This window comes from Pleurodeles waltl, chromosome 1_1 (genome assembly GCF_031143425.1).
Source record: "Pleurodeles waltl isolate 20211129_DDA chromosome 1_1, aPleWal1.hap1.20221129, whole genome shotgun sequence".
Classification (NCBI taxonomy): domain Eukaryota; kingdom Metazoa; phylum Chordata; class Amphibia; order Caudata; family Salamandridae; genus Pleurodeles; species Pleurodeles waltl.
In genome coordinates, this window is record NC_090436.1 from 241,240,468 (window position 1) to 241,256,862 (window position 16,395).

General features: G+C 45.5%; 1 protein-coding gene across 2 annotated transcripts in view; it reads left to right on the forward strand.

Annotated features, from left to right (window-relative positions):
- Positions 1–16,395, forward strand: part of C7 (complement C7) — a 304,122-nt gene that overhangs the window by 104,602 nt on the left and 183,125 nt on the right. For both annotated transcript variants that reach the window (XM_069221437.1, XM_069221440.1), the window contains exons 6-7: positions 4,961–5,099; positions 5,516–5,653. In XM_069221437.1, the coding sequence (XP_069077538.1) occupies positions 4,961–5,099; positions 5,516–5,653 (277 nt within the window). The remainder of the gene's footprint in view (positions 1–4,960; positions 5,100–5,515; positions 5,654–16,395) is intronic.

Genomic DNA, 16,395 nt, shown 5'->3' on the forward strand with positions numbered 1-16,395 from the left:
ATGAATTGCTTTGTAAAAATTACTGTATTTCAGTACAAGGCACTACCATATGAAATATATGTGTGGGAAATGGCTAGCCCAGATTCATATCTCAAACTAGGCTGAACATTCAAGCATGAATAACATGAGGCCTGAAAGTTAAGGAGCTCAAATATCATGAATACAAAATGTCTTGAAAGGCCATTTTCATGGTCCCACTTGATAGATAGGCTGTGACTAACTATTACATAGAATATTACTTAGAATTAATCCGCTGGAATTAACACTCTGCTGTTCAGATGCAACCAGAAATTGCAAGATGATTTTTTCACAATATTTTGATTTCTTTTTCTTTTTGGAAGTGGTGGCATGCTCATACATGAGATCATAGTGGAGCTGGTGGCTCAGTGGACTAATGAAACCCCTCCCTGGAGATGCTTTTAACCCTGTGGGTGATTTGCATAAGGTTGTCTCTTCTCTGAAGTGGCGTTGGGAGCAAAAATCAATGATTGATTGGAATGAGGCCAAACTGCATACTAGTCATGGAGAGTAATTGAAGCATTCCACCCATCACTTTTTTCTTTTTCTCAGTTTGATACCATGGTCACAGGTTTGAATCCCATCTGATCTATTAAACCTTTCATCCAAGTTTGATATGGGTCATTCATTATCCATCAATAGTGCTAAAAGTTCCATTTGGGGGTGAATGTGTGCTCTGCAGATACACTTATATCAGAAATATGCTTTCGTGACGTTGGTCAGCTGATTCAGGAAAGCAGGAAATGGAGCAGCTGTCATAAACAGGTAGCTTTTCTAAGGAAATCCCTCACTTCACATACTAAAGTTATTACGGTGTATGAACTGAAAAGGTTTCCTGCTGGGCAGTTGTATACCTGATTGCTCTCATTTGGAATTTGGGTTGAAGAAATAGAGGTCACACTGTCCTTCCCATCTGATTGCTCGTTGAGTCCCCTACATTACACACATAGGGAGGGAGAACTGAAAATTCAGTCTACCCAAGCTCACTAACATAGAGGACCAAGAAACAGCACTCTTAAAAGGCTCTACCTTGAATGGAAAAGAGAACATCTGTGGACGTGCCACTACTAATCCCTGTAAATAAATCCAGAGAGATGGCACAAGGATAATTTGACCAACTAGTCAGTCGTCATCTTTGTGATGAAGAAACATCCGGTGTTGATTTACTAAAAAAATAGTACACACAGCTGCGCTACAGTGTACTGGTGGAGAGAGAGCAGCACAAAGTTGTGTGTACTAAGATATGGTGTTGCTTCTTTCTTCCCCATCACTAGCACGCAAACAGGAAGTCTAGTGCCACGTACAACTTTACACTATAGGAACAGGAGTGCGTCTGTGTGTGATATTTAGCTAAGGCTCTATGCTTAGAAAAACATTTAACCTTCTTTTCACACATTAGAGGTGTGCTGTACAGTGCAGCACACGTGCAATATGTGAAACGTTAGGAGAAATTAAAAGATCTGTCCTAATTAGAGCTTCCTCATGGAATTATGAATTTTGAGTCAGAGTCATGTGTAATAATTTTAGTGAATAGGGCTTTGCATCAAATACCATGGTATGACCCCTAGAAACAAAGTAGTTCAAAGCAATGTGTGCGTTACTTTAAGAGCTACATACATTGCCGAGCAGAAAAGTTGTGGTTGGAAAGTAAATACTATATAAACTCTTCCGTCATTTTGTGTGACTTGTCAATGGCGTGCAGTGTCGGTAAATTTGCACCTGGTGTTATATTCCATGAAGCACAGGGCATCCAGCCTCACCTTCAGCATGGCACACTACTATCCTTCCCCATGACAATCATCTAAAACTACCGTAAGATCCCACTTCTAGCTCAAAAAGAAGCTGAAGTTTTCAAACAAAGTGCAAAAAAGGAACATCCCTGTGGTGAGTGGAGAGTCAATCTGTTTTGGAGCAGGGGGAGCAACCACTTTGAGAGAGTAAAAAACAACTACGAGTCAGTATGTTTCACATGACTATGAGCCCAGGTCGAGGAAGCAAGTAAAATACTAGGTCGACTCAAATGAGAGCCTTGCTCACCTTTAGAGTATTTGTCAACAGACGAGACAGTCGACAGTTCTCTGTAAGTTTTTACATCCCTTATTAAATGTGCTCACAACGTCTGACCACCTCTGATCACACTTTGCAGTTCTTCATTGCTCTATATTCTAAATTAATTATAAACATTTTATTCCATGTGATTTTTTTGCTTGACCTTGGGGAAGTAAATACATTATTTGTGATTTTGTATCAATACCATGCTTGCTCTGTCAAGATGACAATTTGTCTGCTACTTCTATCATTGGCAAGTCACGTAAGAGAACAACTAGAAATCTTGGCCCATATTTATACTTTTTGACGCTAAACTGCGCTAACGCAGTTTAGCGTCAAAAAATTTTGCGCCGTCTAACGCCATTCTGAAGCGCCATGCGGGCGCCGTATTTATGGAATGGCGTTAGACGGCGCAATCAGACCGGCGCTGCCTGGTGTGCGTGGAACAAAACCACGTAGACCAGGCAGCGCTGGCGTTGGGAAAAAATGACGTTAGGGCGTCTTAAAATGGCGCAAGTCAGGTTGACGCTAAAAAATCGTCTTAACCCGATTTGCGCCATTTTTTCGACGCCCAGACGCCATTTCATGACTACTGTCTTAGTAAAGACAGGAGTCATGCCCCCTTGCCCAATGGCCATGCCCAGGGGACTTGTGTCCCCTGGGCATGGTCATTGGGCATAGTGGCATGTAGGGGGGCACAAATAAGGCCCCCCTATGCCACAAAAAAAATAAAAAAATTAAAAAAGTTATACTTACCTGAACTTACCTGTACTTCACTGGGATGGGTCCCTCCATCCTTGGGTGTCCTCCTGAGGTGGGCAGGGGTGGCAGGGGATGTCCCTGGGGGCAGGGGAGGGCACCTGTGGGCTCATACTGAGCCCACAGGTCCCTTAACGCCTACCCTGACCCAGGCGTTAAATTCAGGCGCAAATGCGGGTTTTTTTGACCCGCCACCTCCTGGGCGTGATTTTTGCCCGGGAGTATAAATACGACGCATTTGCGTCGCCGTCATTTTTTTAGACGGGAACGCCTTCCTTGCATCTCATTAACGCAAGGAAGGCGTTCACGCAAAAAAATGACGCTCTTTCTTCATACTTTGGCGCTAGACGCGTCTAACGCCAAAGTATAAATATGGCGTTAGTTTTGCGCCGAATTTGCGTCGAAAAAAACGACGCAAATTCGGCGCAAACGGAGTATAAATACGGGCCCTTATGTTATGCACAGTGTCAGACTAGGACAGGAAATAGGCCCAGGCATCAAAATAAAAGTGCCCCCCATTAGCGAATCCAGGAGCATATTTACAAGCCCCATACGCCGCTGATGCATCACTTTTTGTGACGAACCTTCAGTGCATAGTGCAGACCCATATCTATAAGGCCACGCAAAACCACTTTGCATGGCTTTTTGTGGCCTTGTAGATACGGCTTAAGGCAACACAGCACAAGTCACTGCATTGCCTTACACTCCTTCAGGGAGGCGTACCATGGGCGTTGTGGTGGGTGTTCCCATGCAACACCTATGGGTTTTTACACATTCCCAGATTTACAACAATCTGTAAACCTGGGAATGTGTTAAAACTGTACGCCTCCCGGGGGCAGGCGAAACATCTTTATTTCTTCGCGTTGTTTACACTTTCTATATGTGCTGCATTCTGCAGCATACATAGAAAGAGGAAAATGCCTCTCTGGATTGTTTTTGTATAGGAAGGTGTCCTTTCCTGCACAAAAATAATCCTGCTGACAACGCAGACTCCCTAGCACCATGGTGCAAGGGTGCCTGCGTTGGTGCTAGGCAGCAGTTTGTGAGTCAGCACAGGGGGAAAGAACAGAAATTTACCATATCTTGTAAATATGGAGCATTTCTGCCCTTTCCCTTTGGTGTCCTTTGCTGGGCTGCCCTGCGCCAGGGGGCTTGAAATATGCCCACAGATAGCTAGAAAAGTGGCTGACATTTGCAAACCAGGCCAGTTCTGTACTTGTAAAGACACAGGACCTCATTATGACTTTGGCGGGCGGCGGAGGCCGCCCGCCAAAGTACCGCCGTCAGAATACCGCTGCGCGGTCAAAAGACCGCCACGGTAACTCTGAGTTTCCCGCTGGGCTGGCGGGCGACCGCCAGAAGGCAGCCCGCCAGCCCAGCGGGAAACCCCCTTCCACGAGGATGCCAGCTCCGAATGGAGCCGGCGGAGTGGAAAGGGTGCGACGGGTGCAGTTGCACCCGTCGCGATTTTCAGTGTCTGCTATGCAGACACTGAAAATCTTGGTGGGGCCCTGTTAGGGGGCCCCACGACACCCATCACCGCCAACCAGGTTCTGGCGGTCAAAACCGCCAGGACCAGGCTGGCGGTAAGGGGGTCGGAATCCCCATGGCGGCGCTGCCTGCAGCGCCGCCATGGAGGATTCCTCAGGCCAGGGCTTTTCTGACCGCGGCTTTACCGCCGCGGTCAGAATTGGCCTGGATGCACCGCCAGCCTGTTGGCGGTGCATCCGCGGTCCCCGGCCCTGGCGGTCCATGACCGCCAGGGTCGTAATGACCCCCACAGTGTATAGGTATTTTGAAAAGCATGGGAGACTGCATGTATTTTACTTTGCTGCAGGCAATGCTTTTGATAATATCAGGTAAATCAACAGCAAAAACCGGCCCATCTGGCCATAAACAGGCCAACAAACAGCTAAAAAACATGGCCCACTTGCTAGACAAGCACACCATGCACTGCCTGATTGCCCTATAGGCCAGTCCGACACTGGGCATGCATCACTCTTTGTCTGATCCACGGAATGGGACCCAAAATTGTCTTTTCCCCCATCCTATCATATAAATCGAAATGTGAACATGTTTGTATATTAAATAAAATTGTTTGTTGTACTAATGATAACATTTTTTTGTGGTTCAGCTTTGATGTTGTTACTGGTGAGATCAAGAGTGGTGTCATTCACACTAAAAGCTTTGGTGGAAAGTGCAGACTGGTCTTTAACGGAGACACTCGGCAGTACTACAGACTAAGTGAAAGCGTGCTTGCATATACCTTTCAGGTACTTTACTTTTAGTGCTGTTTATCTAAATTATTTATTTTTGTAATAAACACTGTAGACTGATATTTCTGTGCACTATGTAGACCAATGATCTATTTTTTCTTTTAAATGTTTAATAAAAAAATAGCAGGCAATGGATAAAAACATACATTACATACAAATTTATTGATGTTTTAGAAGAATTTAATAATGTTTGCATTGGGTTTGTTTAGGTCCCAACTTTGTGTCTCTAAAATATCAGACTTTCACACCAATTTGCTCTTCAGTTTTTAAGGATATTATTGAATAGTTTACCTAGCCAAATAAGGTGCTGAATGGTGTCAATTGTATCAGGTGGTGGGTGTGTTTGGCCATCAGCAGTGTTGTATTCCCTGCTGCTGTTTTACCTGCTTTTCTTTTCCTTCTTTTTTCAACAGGTTGAAGTCAAGAATGATTTCTCATATGACTTCTACAATAGCAGCTGGTATTATTTTAAAACAAGCACAGAACAAGTGAGAACAAATTATGGGGAAAGAAGTGACAGATCCTGGCAGCATACCGACAAAAAGGATAAGGTGGGTGTTTATTTGAGTCATTTATCACAAAAATACTTTGTCCTTTCAAACTTTGTATTGTGATTACGAACTGAATCTGTTTTTCTACTCATAAAAAGAAATGTGAGAAACATCATCCACCTTAACTTGCTGATTTACAAACATGATCACAATACTGGAGAATCCATAATGAATATTATATGCCTGCAATATCCAGAAATGTTATGTATCCTTTAATCAGGGCACTATAATACTGTACAGCCCAATCCATATATGTAAACCATAAGAACTAAAACAATGGCTATTCCTGACCACTCTTCTGCATGTACTAGTGCTTAATTTAGAGAAATTACAGTTAAGCACTCAAATCAGGCCAGCGCAGTTTTTTTCTGGACAATTTGCAGACGCATTTACCACCAGGTGTCATCTGTTGTTAACTATGGTGAGGTATTTTATTTTGTCATGTTCCCTGTAGGAAGCTGGCTCTGTATATACTATACCAAAATGAGGTATAGTGTAAACAAATTTCAGTGGATCCCCAGAGGCTAAAGTACATAATACTAGGGCTCTCTTTTGTGGTAGTGTGGTCGAACAGTTAGGCTTATCAGAGGATAGTGCACAGCATTTGTTGTACACACACAGTCAAGAAATGAGGCACACAATAAATGACTATCTCCAGGCCAATGTTTTTATATAGCAAAAATATACGTTGTTACTTTATTTCTAGAATCACATGGAACTTTCTAGCAGGTAAGCACAGTTGTAAGTTTGTATCAAGCTTATATATCACTTTGTTTAGGTTTTTCAGATAAAACAGTTTACAAGTAAGTAACACTTTTCAATTTCAAAAGTAGACACACTGCAGTTTCTCATAGGAACCAATAGGGTCCAAGATGAGGAAAAGAGTTACCACAGTTTACAGGTAAGAACTTCACTTACAATCCTAGTTTTCGGGGGTTAGTATGCCCACAGGTCAAGGTTCAAGGTGACCCCAAAAATGCACCACCAGCAACACAGGGCCGGCCAGGTGCAGAGGTCAAAGCTGTGTCGGGTTTTTAATGGAATCCTATGGAGACGGGGGCACTCTGAAAGAAATCAGTTTCAGGTAAGTACCCATGACTTCAGGGCACAGACCTGGGGCGCTTAGAGGAGCATCGGGGGGGCACAGGTCAGCATGAAAGATGATTCAGGCTGGGTCCAGGGAGTCAGCTGCTGAAAACAAAAGACTGGACAAGTAGGAGAGGTGCCCACTGGACATTGCTGTACCATCGGTCGGATTCCCCAAGGCCAAGGGGCTGCGGGTGCAGAGGTGTCTTTAGGCATTGGGAATCTTCGTTGGATCTGTTTGCGGTCAGGGGGGTCCTCCTGATTTAGCCTGCAGATGTCGTCATGTTGGCCAGAAGGGGTCAACCCAGGGTGGACTCGAGGGCAGAATCACTGGAGGACCTTTCCTGGACTAGTGGGACACCTGGACTCGGGCCGTGAGCGTCAGGTGGAGAGTGGGAAGGGCTCGTGGTTCTGGAGTCCTTCTTGGATGTTTCTTCTGGACAGTTCCGCTGTCCTCAGGAGTTCTGAGTCCTCTGGTGGGCAGGCAGTCCTCTGAGGGTTTGTCAGTGGTCTTGCAGGAGGCGTCACCTTTTTGTAGCAGGAGTCTTGAAGCTGCAGACAGGCCAGTAGGGCTGAGGCCAATGCAGTTGTCATCTGGAGTCTTCACTGCTGGGGTCGGTTTTTCAATCCTTCTTCTTTTTGAGGTCACTAGGAATCTGAAGAGCAAAGTTCAGATGTTCCCCTAAATACTAGGTTTAGGAGCGTTACAGGGGTCAGAGGGCAGTAGCTAATGGCTACTGTCCCTGAGGGTGGCTAAACCCTTCATGTCTACACTCCCTTTGCGGAGGGGACACATTCCTATCCCAATTGGCTACTCTCCTCCAAAGCTAGATGGAGGCTATTCTCCTCCAAAGCTAGATGGAGGATTCTGCAAGGAGGGACTCCCTTCAGCTCTGGACACCCAAGGGGTGGTCCCAGCTGCAGTGGTCACTCCTCCTTGTTTTTCCTAAGTTTCCCCTTGGACCTGCTGCCAAAAGTGGGACTTGGTCCGTGGGTGGGCATCTCCACTAGCTGGAAGCCTGGGGCAGTGTAACAGGAGGCCTGAGCCTTTGAGGCTCACCGCCAAGTGCTGCAGTTCCTGCAGTGGGGAGGTGTGAAGCACCTCCACCCAGAGCAGGCTTTGTTCCTGACCCCGGAGCGCACAAAGGCTCTCACCCATTGGGGTCATAAACATGTCTGTTAGTGTCAGGCTGGCACAGACTGGTCAGTCTTAAACTAAAGGATTGGGTGGAATACAGGGGGCATCTCTAAAATGCCCTCTGTGTGCATTTTTCAATAAATCCAACACTGGCATCAGTGTAGGTTTGCTGAGCTGAGAATTTTGATACCAAACTTCCCAATCTTCAGTGAAGCCATCATGGAGCTGTGGAGTCCACAATGACAAACTCCCAGCCCATGTGCTCAATATCATCACACTGCACTTACAATGTCAAAGAATGGACTTAGACACTGTAAGGGCATATTGCTCATGCAGCTCTGCCCTCATCTAGGGTGTAGTGCACCCTGCTTTAGAGCTGTAAGGCCTGCTAGAGGGGTGAATTTCCTATGCCACAGCCAGTGGTTTGTGGGCATGGCACCCAGAGAGGGATGCCATGTCGACTTACCAGCACACACAAGCTGCAATGGCAGTGTGCATGTGTTTGGTGAGGGGTCCCTTAGCTTTGGCATAATACATGCTGCAGCCCTCAAGGACCCTCTCTGGCCGCAGGGCCCTTGGTGCCATTGCTATCTTTTACAAGGGACTTATCTGTGTGCCAGAGGTGTGCCAATTGTGGAAACAATGGAACAGTTTTAGGGAAAGAACAGAGGTGGTGGGGCCTGGTTAGCAGGATCCCAGCCCACAATCAGTCAAGTTAGCATCAAATATCAGGCAAAAAGTGTTGCAGTACTGCAACAAAGGGCCAGTTTCCTACATTCCCCCAATTTTCTTCTGTTCTAATTTTGCTGGCTTTAGAACTCTGTGCACTTTACCACTGTTAAACACTAGAAAAGAGCCTATGGGGCTGATTTAGAATTCAGCGGATGGGGTTATTCCGTCACAAATGTGACAGATATCTCGTCTGCCATTTTATGATTCCATTATATCCTATGGAAATCGTAATGCAACGGACAGTGTATCTGTCACGTTTATGATGGAGTAACTGGTCTACCAAACTCTAAATTTGGCCCTATATTTCCCCAAAACAGGCTCTGTGCATTGGAAATCCCTCTTTAGCATACTTAACTTCCCTGTAATTTCATTGTAAATTGTGCATAAAATAGATCTACTGCATGGAAATCTATAAACCATATTTAGGCAGCAGTGTGTGGCACAAAATGTCATGGCTGCAAGGAGCTAACCACTCTGCTCTGGTTGCAGTGTAAATGCACCAAAGGAACACATGGAATGGAAAATCGCCTTTGCTGTGCATGAAGGACTATTTGTATGTATTCGTAAGACACCCCTAAAGTGTTTCTTGAAATCCACAGGACTAGGCGATAATATGTATATTTTAAAATAGGGCATACTATGTAATGAGTTGTGTGTGCTGTCATAGTGAAATACAACCTAAAAGCTAATTGCTCTGTGCAGGCTATACACATTTTTTCCATGAACAGACTTAGGTGTGAATATTCCCTGGCTCAGAAGATAGTAGCCTGCCTCTTCACCCAGGAAAGATAGAGTGTTGTTAACTACTACCCGTAGCCGGTATAAGCTATCATGGAGTGTTCAGGAACACCTGACAGTGCAAAGAACAGCCTTGATACTTATTTTCAGTTGGTCATGCCACACCTTCTCCTGCTAATCGCTAGGATCCTCTTAGACAGTGAAGCTTCAGACGCAGAGTGCAAGAGAACCAGTTTGGACCTCTTCAGGCGTGAGTAAAGCTCATCTGAATAGGAGAGTGACTAGGGAGTGGAAGAGAGGCGATTCTGGTGGCCTTTATGGGGTTTTCATACACAGGCTCCCGAGTAGTTTTACAGTAAGGTAAAATCATGGCACTGCAAAAAGAAGATGGGAATAGTGTGAGGACTGGGAAGGGAACATTTTCCTATCACTGGCTAGTGCATAGGATAAAACTCACATCTCACTAACATCTCCTCAGGCCGTTCTTTGACTTGGGAAGACTGTAACTGAAGAAGAAAGTTCTACTGGAAGAAAGGACACTTTTGCTTCCTGTAAGAAACAGACTTTTTGCAGGTTTACTCCATCTATTTCCCCCTTTTTTGACTAATAGGTACTGGTGTAATGGCTCTGAGCCCTGCTCAAAAGGACTCAGTGCATGTGCTTTGACCCTTGAAAAGCTGCATGTTTAATTGGCTTGTCCCCAGTAGGCATAGCCTAACATGCTTGTAGCCCCTACCACGTAGTACCAGGGGTACCCATGGCCTTTGAGTTACAGCATCTCCCAAGGACTGAAGCACTTGTAGTGCCACATTGAATGAGACAAGGTAAAATGTGGCTCCTAGTCTGGCCCTGCAGACTTGAATGGCAGATTAAAACTGCTAACTCCTCTTTGCTATTTAAGGTAATGACAAAGCCCATGCCTCTCCTTTTAATTTATTTTTAATATACAGGGTGCTGTACATTTAAATGTGGAAGATGTACCTTTACATGTTCCAGCAGTAAAACCTTTAAATTGTCATTTTTACTGTGGAACGGTTAGTAGCCCCATTGGCCAGTACAGAGTTTCAGGCTGGCAGTGCAGCCCTGCTAACATCTGAATGGGACTACTAAGGTTAGTACAGTTTGGTATTAAAAGAATCAGTGCATTAAATCCAATGTAATGGTTACATTGAATTTAATTTCATTGGTGGGCAAAGTGCAACTTTAGCAGTTGCCACTTTAGTTGGCCAAGGTTTCCAGCGCCTGTTTACTGATGAACGCAGAAAGCGCATTGCGGGTGACTTTGTTTACTTTGTGAACTGCCCATGCCGGCTGCTGTTTTCCTGGCACTATAAAGTGCATTTGGAGCTCTTGCAGCATGGGTGACTTTGTTTACGGGGACTACAAGTCCCAACTGCCTGTGGAGTCTGGAGATGGGGCCATGAACCCATGCACCTGCTGCTGCTTTCCTACCGCTATTCAGCACATTTGGAGCTCCCACAGCATGGGACATATGCAGGCCATGCCCGGGTAAGGCCAGGGGCAGGCCCGTCCTGTGCGAGTCAGCACCGGGAAGAGGCAGGGCAGGGCCACTTCGTTTTGTCCAGCCACCTGGTGTTTTGCTGCCCACCGCGACTTGGTCAAGGGACCCTTTATTGTGCAGCAGACTAGGAGGGTTTGGACTTGTTCAAACTTGGAGTAGAGTTCTTAAAGTGGCTCTAAACCACTCCAGATGGAGGGTGGTTGCTTCGGGAGCTCCCCACTGCCACCAACAGTGTTCTTTTTCTGGACTTGTGAGTGGGAGCTGGGCCTGTCTGCTTGGGGGTTTAGGCATGCTTTTGTGGGGGGACTGTATCAGGAATTTTGCCAAGTGGTTGTGTTTGTGTTGGAGGTTTGTGGGCTTCTAGTTGTTAGGGGGCTGTTGGCTGGATAGAGCTTTCAGGCATTATGGGGAAGAGAAAAGAAACTACTCCTAGTTAGTTGCCACCTAATACTGCTCCTCGAGTCTCCACAATTCAGGGTTTTTAAACCGCGCTGTGGGGGTAGTATCGAAGGAAATTGAGCTGGCTGAAAGAAGGCTGGCTTTAACTATGGACAGCCTTCCTCTCATATCCCCTAGCTGCTCTGGTCACTCTAATTCTCCAGAGAGGGTGGGGGAAGTAGGTAGGTAGTTTATCTGAAAGGGTGTGGTGAGAGACGCCCATGTCATAGTTGAGCTCTCGTTCCTAAGCAAGACTGCTGGTTTAGGGATGACAGCACTTTTGTTTGTAGGCGAATGAGTCACTCCTCACTCCTACAACAAGTCGCAACTGTCAGCCCAACCCTCCCGGCTCACAAGCAGTACCTCACCAAAACTCAGAAAGCAAAGGTGATTTTTGGCAGCCTTATGCATGGACTCTAGATAAGACCTCTCAGGGAAGTCCTGGTGGAACTTAAGTTACCCTTTTCTCTTGTTAGCAACAAGTCTCGTACACACACAGCAGTGAAGGAGATGCAGGAAAGTTTTCAATATATGTAGTGAAAAGACTGTAATCTATGATAAAATGCATGTGCTGCAATGATTAGGGTATTGAACAGTAAAATAAGCAGAATGGTGAAGATGAGAGTTGTGAATTTAAACCCCCCCACCATCTTACAATAAACATGAGATAAAAAATTCCTAACCAAGATAACCTAATCTCTACCCTAGTGAGAGCTAGTTATGATAAACCTAATCTGCAAGTACCATGTCCACGAGAAGCCCCCCAACCCCCGTTACCTTGAAATTACGTCTCTAGGTCAGAATCCTTGGTGACACACAGGCTGAGTTCTGCAGCATGGTGATGTGCAGCATAGAGGACATCTAGAAGGATCCCCTCGGCAGTGTGAGATGTATTTATACAGATCATGTATGATCCCTGACACAGGTATGTTCCTAAACAACTGATAAGGTGGCACACGTCTGGCAACAATTACATAAACAATCTCCAACAAGTGCCTATTATGTTCCTATCACATGTAAGTGAGAAAGGGACATGATGACAATACCTACGGACATCACTGATCATGACGCTAATAACAACGCCTTCTCAGAGTGGCACTGTTAATGCAAATCAAAACATGTTTTATAGAATATAAACAATGGCAGCCAGCTAGAAGAAATGATAAAATAAATGAAATAAAACAGAGCAAGCTAAGTAGGTAAAAGGTCACTAGGTGATGGGAGCACAGGCCTGCAAGCCAGAGGCTAAGCTAAACTCCTGTGTCCCAATATGAAACTAAAATGGACTCACCATACCCTCCGCATAGCCAAAACAAGGATGCTAACTCGCTAGCGAGGGTACATGAGTCGGGTTCGCAGAGGCTATGCCTCCGCCTCCAAGGAGGGGGGGAGGCATAAAGGGTCATCCCCAGGAATTTTTGCCACCATGTACTATTGTTAGCCCCCGAAGCAAGCGGCGGAAACGGGCCCCTGTCCCTAACCAAAGGGGCACTTTAATTAATGCGGTGGCTGAAACTGACCTGCCGGTCTGTTGTCATGCACAGTCTGATCATTTTGTAAATGTTTTTGTGTCTGAGCCTAAGGTCGTATAGATGCTAAATTAGGTCCTATACTGTTCAGGTTGTCCGATATCGAAACCTGAGTGACCTCATTGTTTGACAATACAAAGTGCATACCTCACCTGCGCTATGTAATCCTGCTGTTCCAGCCCCCTCGGTGAATGCTAGCGTGCCCCTGATGGATTCTGTAGTGCCTATTTGTGTCTCTTAGTTTACTACGGGTCCCAAGGTTGTCCCTCCAGTGATCCATGGCCCAGTTGATCCTAGGAAAGGACCCAATTCTTCTGCAGTGGCTTTACACCTTCTTTTAAAACTGGGGTGGTGCTCAATTTGCAGCTGGAAGCAGTGCAGTATGAAGTGGTCCTGGGGAATGTCTCTGGGCTTGTTCCTTCAACCAATGTCATATCGGTGTGCAACTCAAATGACTCTAAGTTGCTCTCATGGAACATCGCAGGATTGACTTCCAGGATTAATGATCCTTCCTTTGTGCAATATGTTAAATCTTAACAGATCATCTGTCTCCAGGAAACCTGGGAGGTGAAAAATTCATTTTTTTAGAATGATATAAAATCTACTTTTTCCCCACAGTACCATCGGATGCTGGGAGAGCTAGTGGGGGTTTCATTACCTTTGAGGCTGTGGAATTGTATGGGCATTTTAAGGACTTGGATTGAAAAGCACATACCATGTAGGGGCTGAAGTTTATATGTCCGGGTTGCCCCCCGTAGTATTGGTCAACTTTTACAATGCTAAGGTTGTGCAAGATGGGGCCTATAGTCTTCAAAGTTTACAAGCAGCATTGGATTCCTTGTTGGTGTTAGGTCTGGGAGGGGAGCTGATAATGCTTGTTGGAGTCCTCAATTGTAATTTTTGTGATTGACCCCTAGAGGTTGATGTATCCAAGCCTAAATGTTTGTTGAATGAGGGGCTTCGTCTGGTTCACACTGGGGGTGGAGGGGCTGAGCTTTATTCTATCTAAGACACCCATAATCGTGCCCTCACTTTGAATAAGCTGGTTAACTCTTCCAATTCTCTGATTTTGCAAACTTTCAAGGGGAGGGGTTGTAGGCCTATTATTGATTTTATATTTGTCTCAGTCCCCCTCTGTTTGAACATTTCATACTTTAATATCATTCATAGCCATTTCAGTGACCATAATTCTCTGTCTCTGGGCATTGAGGGCGTTATTACAGCCAGGGAGCGGCGTGGTTCAGGGGGAACTTTTCTCTGCTGGACCAAGGCAGGAGGGTTAAATGGTTGCATGTGGACCAAGTGTCTTTTGGCACACTGCTATTTTTCTAGCTGTGAGCATGAGATTGCCACTTGTTTGGATCTAGTGCCCCAGGGAGGGATGTTTTGCATGCATTTTCTGTTACCATAAAGATTCAGAATTGTTATCTGTTCTGAGCCTACATTTGCCACGCAGAATCCTAAGTGGTTTGATAAGGATTGTTCTAGGAGCCTGCGTCTGCTGAAGGAGGCTCTCAAGGCAGTTCCTAGGGACAGGACTTTGGTGAACTCTTGTCAGTTGTCATATAAAAAGCCTTAGCCTTCTGTAAAGCTAATCTGAGGGAAAATGCTTGGGAGGAGTTACAGCAGGCATGTGAGTTTAAAGATAGCTCTCTTTTTTGAAGGGTGGTAAATAGGCTCTGTAGTGGGGAGGGCAATGGCCCATTAATTTGCCATCATATCTCAAAACAACAATAGATTGACCACTTTGAAGGGGTGTAAACCTTTGGGGCCAATCAGGGGGGCATGTAGAGGGTAGCTCCAGTAGTAGAGAGGGCTAGTGTGGTGTTTACCATGGAGGAAGTTACTAAGTGTATTTGTGCTTTATCACGTCCGATCCTGAATGCAGTGGCTTGGGATGGCGTGTTGCCCTTGTGGTCCACCATGTTAATTGTATCCCTTTTTAAAAAGAGGGCCAAAAATAACCCCCAGTGCTGTCGCCCCATTCCTTTGATTGATGCAGTCGTTAAGGTTCTAGAGAAGGTTATCTTAAACAGGTTGATGGCATGGTTGGAAACCAATAACATTCTTGGTGAGGTTCAAATTGGCTTTCGCCCGGTATGTTGATTGCGATCAGTGTTTGAAACTTTACTTAACTATCAACTAGTATACGGTCATGCAGTCAGAATTTCTAGATTTCCCATTTATGGACCTTAGGTCTGCCTTCAACAGAGTCAATTGCGAAAAATTGTGGGGCTTGCTTTGCGAGCTAGGGTGTAGATCCAAATTGTCTAACTTGCACTCAGGTTCTTCGGCCTCGGTGTAGTTCTCACAAGGAACCGTTCAAACCAGGCCTTTCCGTACTAGCAGGGGGGTTTGTCAGTGGTGCATGCTTGTGCTATTCCTGTTCATACTCACATTATCAATCTGGAACAAGCCCATTTTTTTTGTCTAGGCTGATTGTCCGAGGGTGGGTCGAAGATCACTTCCGGTATTGTTATATGCAGATGATGCAATTCTCATAGCCCAGACTGCTGTAGGGTTGCAGTTACTCCTGGATAGGTTTGTAGCTTTCTTGTGGGGTTTGAACCTCGCAGCTAATTTTTCTAAGTCTTATGTCATGGTCCTAGGTCTTCGGGCAAACCTGGAGGCCCCTAGTTGAGGGGAGGAGGGTGGAGCTTTTGAAGGCCACAGGGGCCATGGCAAGTTTTGTGAGTAGACTGGGTTCTTGGTCTCCTCTCATTCTGCTCCACATTTATCAGGTCAAATGTGTGTCTCAGGTCCTGTATGGCAGAGAGGTCTGGGGGTATGCAACGATTAATAACATCCATACTGTTGAAAATCAGTTTCTGAGAAGGCTGGTGCAGTTGCCTCACAGTACCCCTGCCTTTTCAGTACATGAGGAGCTGGTTATCAAATATTTAACTGACACGGTTGCCATTAGCCCATTGTTTTGTTAGTTTAGAATCTGGACTAGGGAGAGTCTCAAGCTAAACAGACAGATTCCTGCGGACTGCCTGTCTCTTGAGCACGCAAGCAGAATTCCGTGGATTGCCTATCTGAAAGCTGCATTTTCCTCCCTAGGGCGAGAGGATATATTCCTTAAGCCCCACTCTTTGTCACTCTCTGATGTGCATAAGGTGAAAGCTTTGATTTTAGAGTGGGCTTCATCAGCTAGAGAGCAGGAGCAGCTGATGAAACCCCTGGTGAGGGCACATTTCCTCCTGAAAACTGTTACAGGCCTGGAACCTTACCTCATTCCGGTTTCCAACATGAGGAATAGGTTCAACTTGGCTTTTAATTTGCTGCATCATCTTCTGGCTTCCCCTAGTGGCTGAGCTCATCCGGGGTCGATGTTACGCTGTGGTTGCGACAATAGGTCTTCGCCGGACACTTTGCATTTTGTAATGTTTTGTAATTACTTTAGCTTGCCAAGAAAGAAGTTTATTATCCCTCTGTTGACGTCTTTGAACTTTACCCAAGTCCACCTTGTCTTAATGTATTTGCAGTTGCTACCTAATGTCCATGTTTTACAAGCTGTCTCGTGTATATTACGTGCTGCCGTGAGATCAAGGCGCTT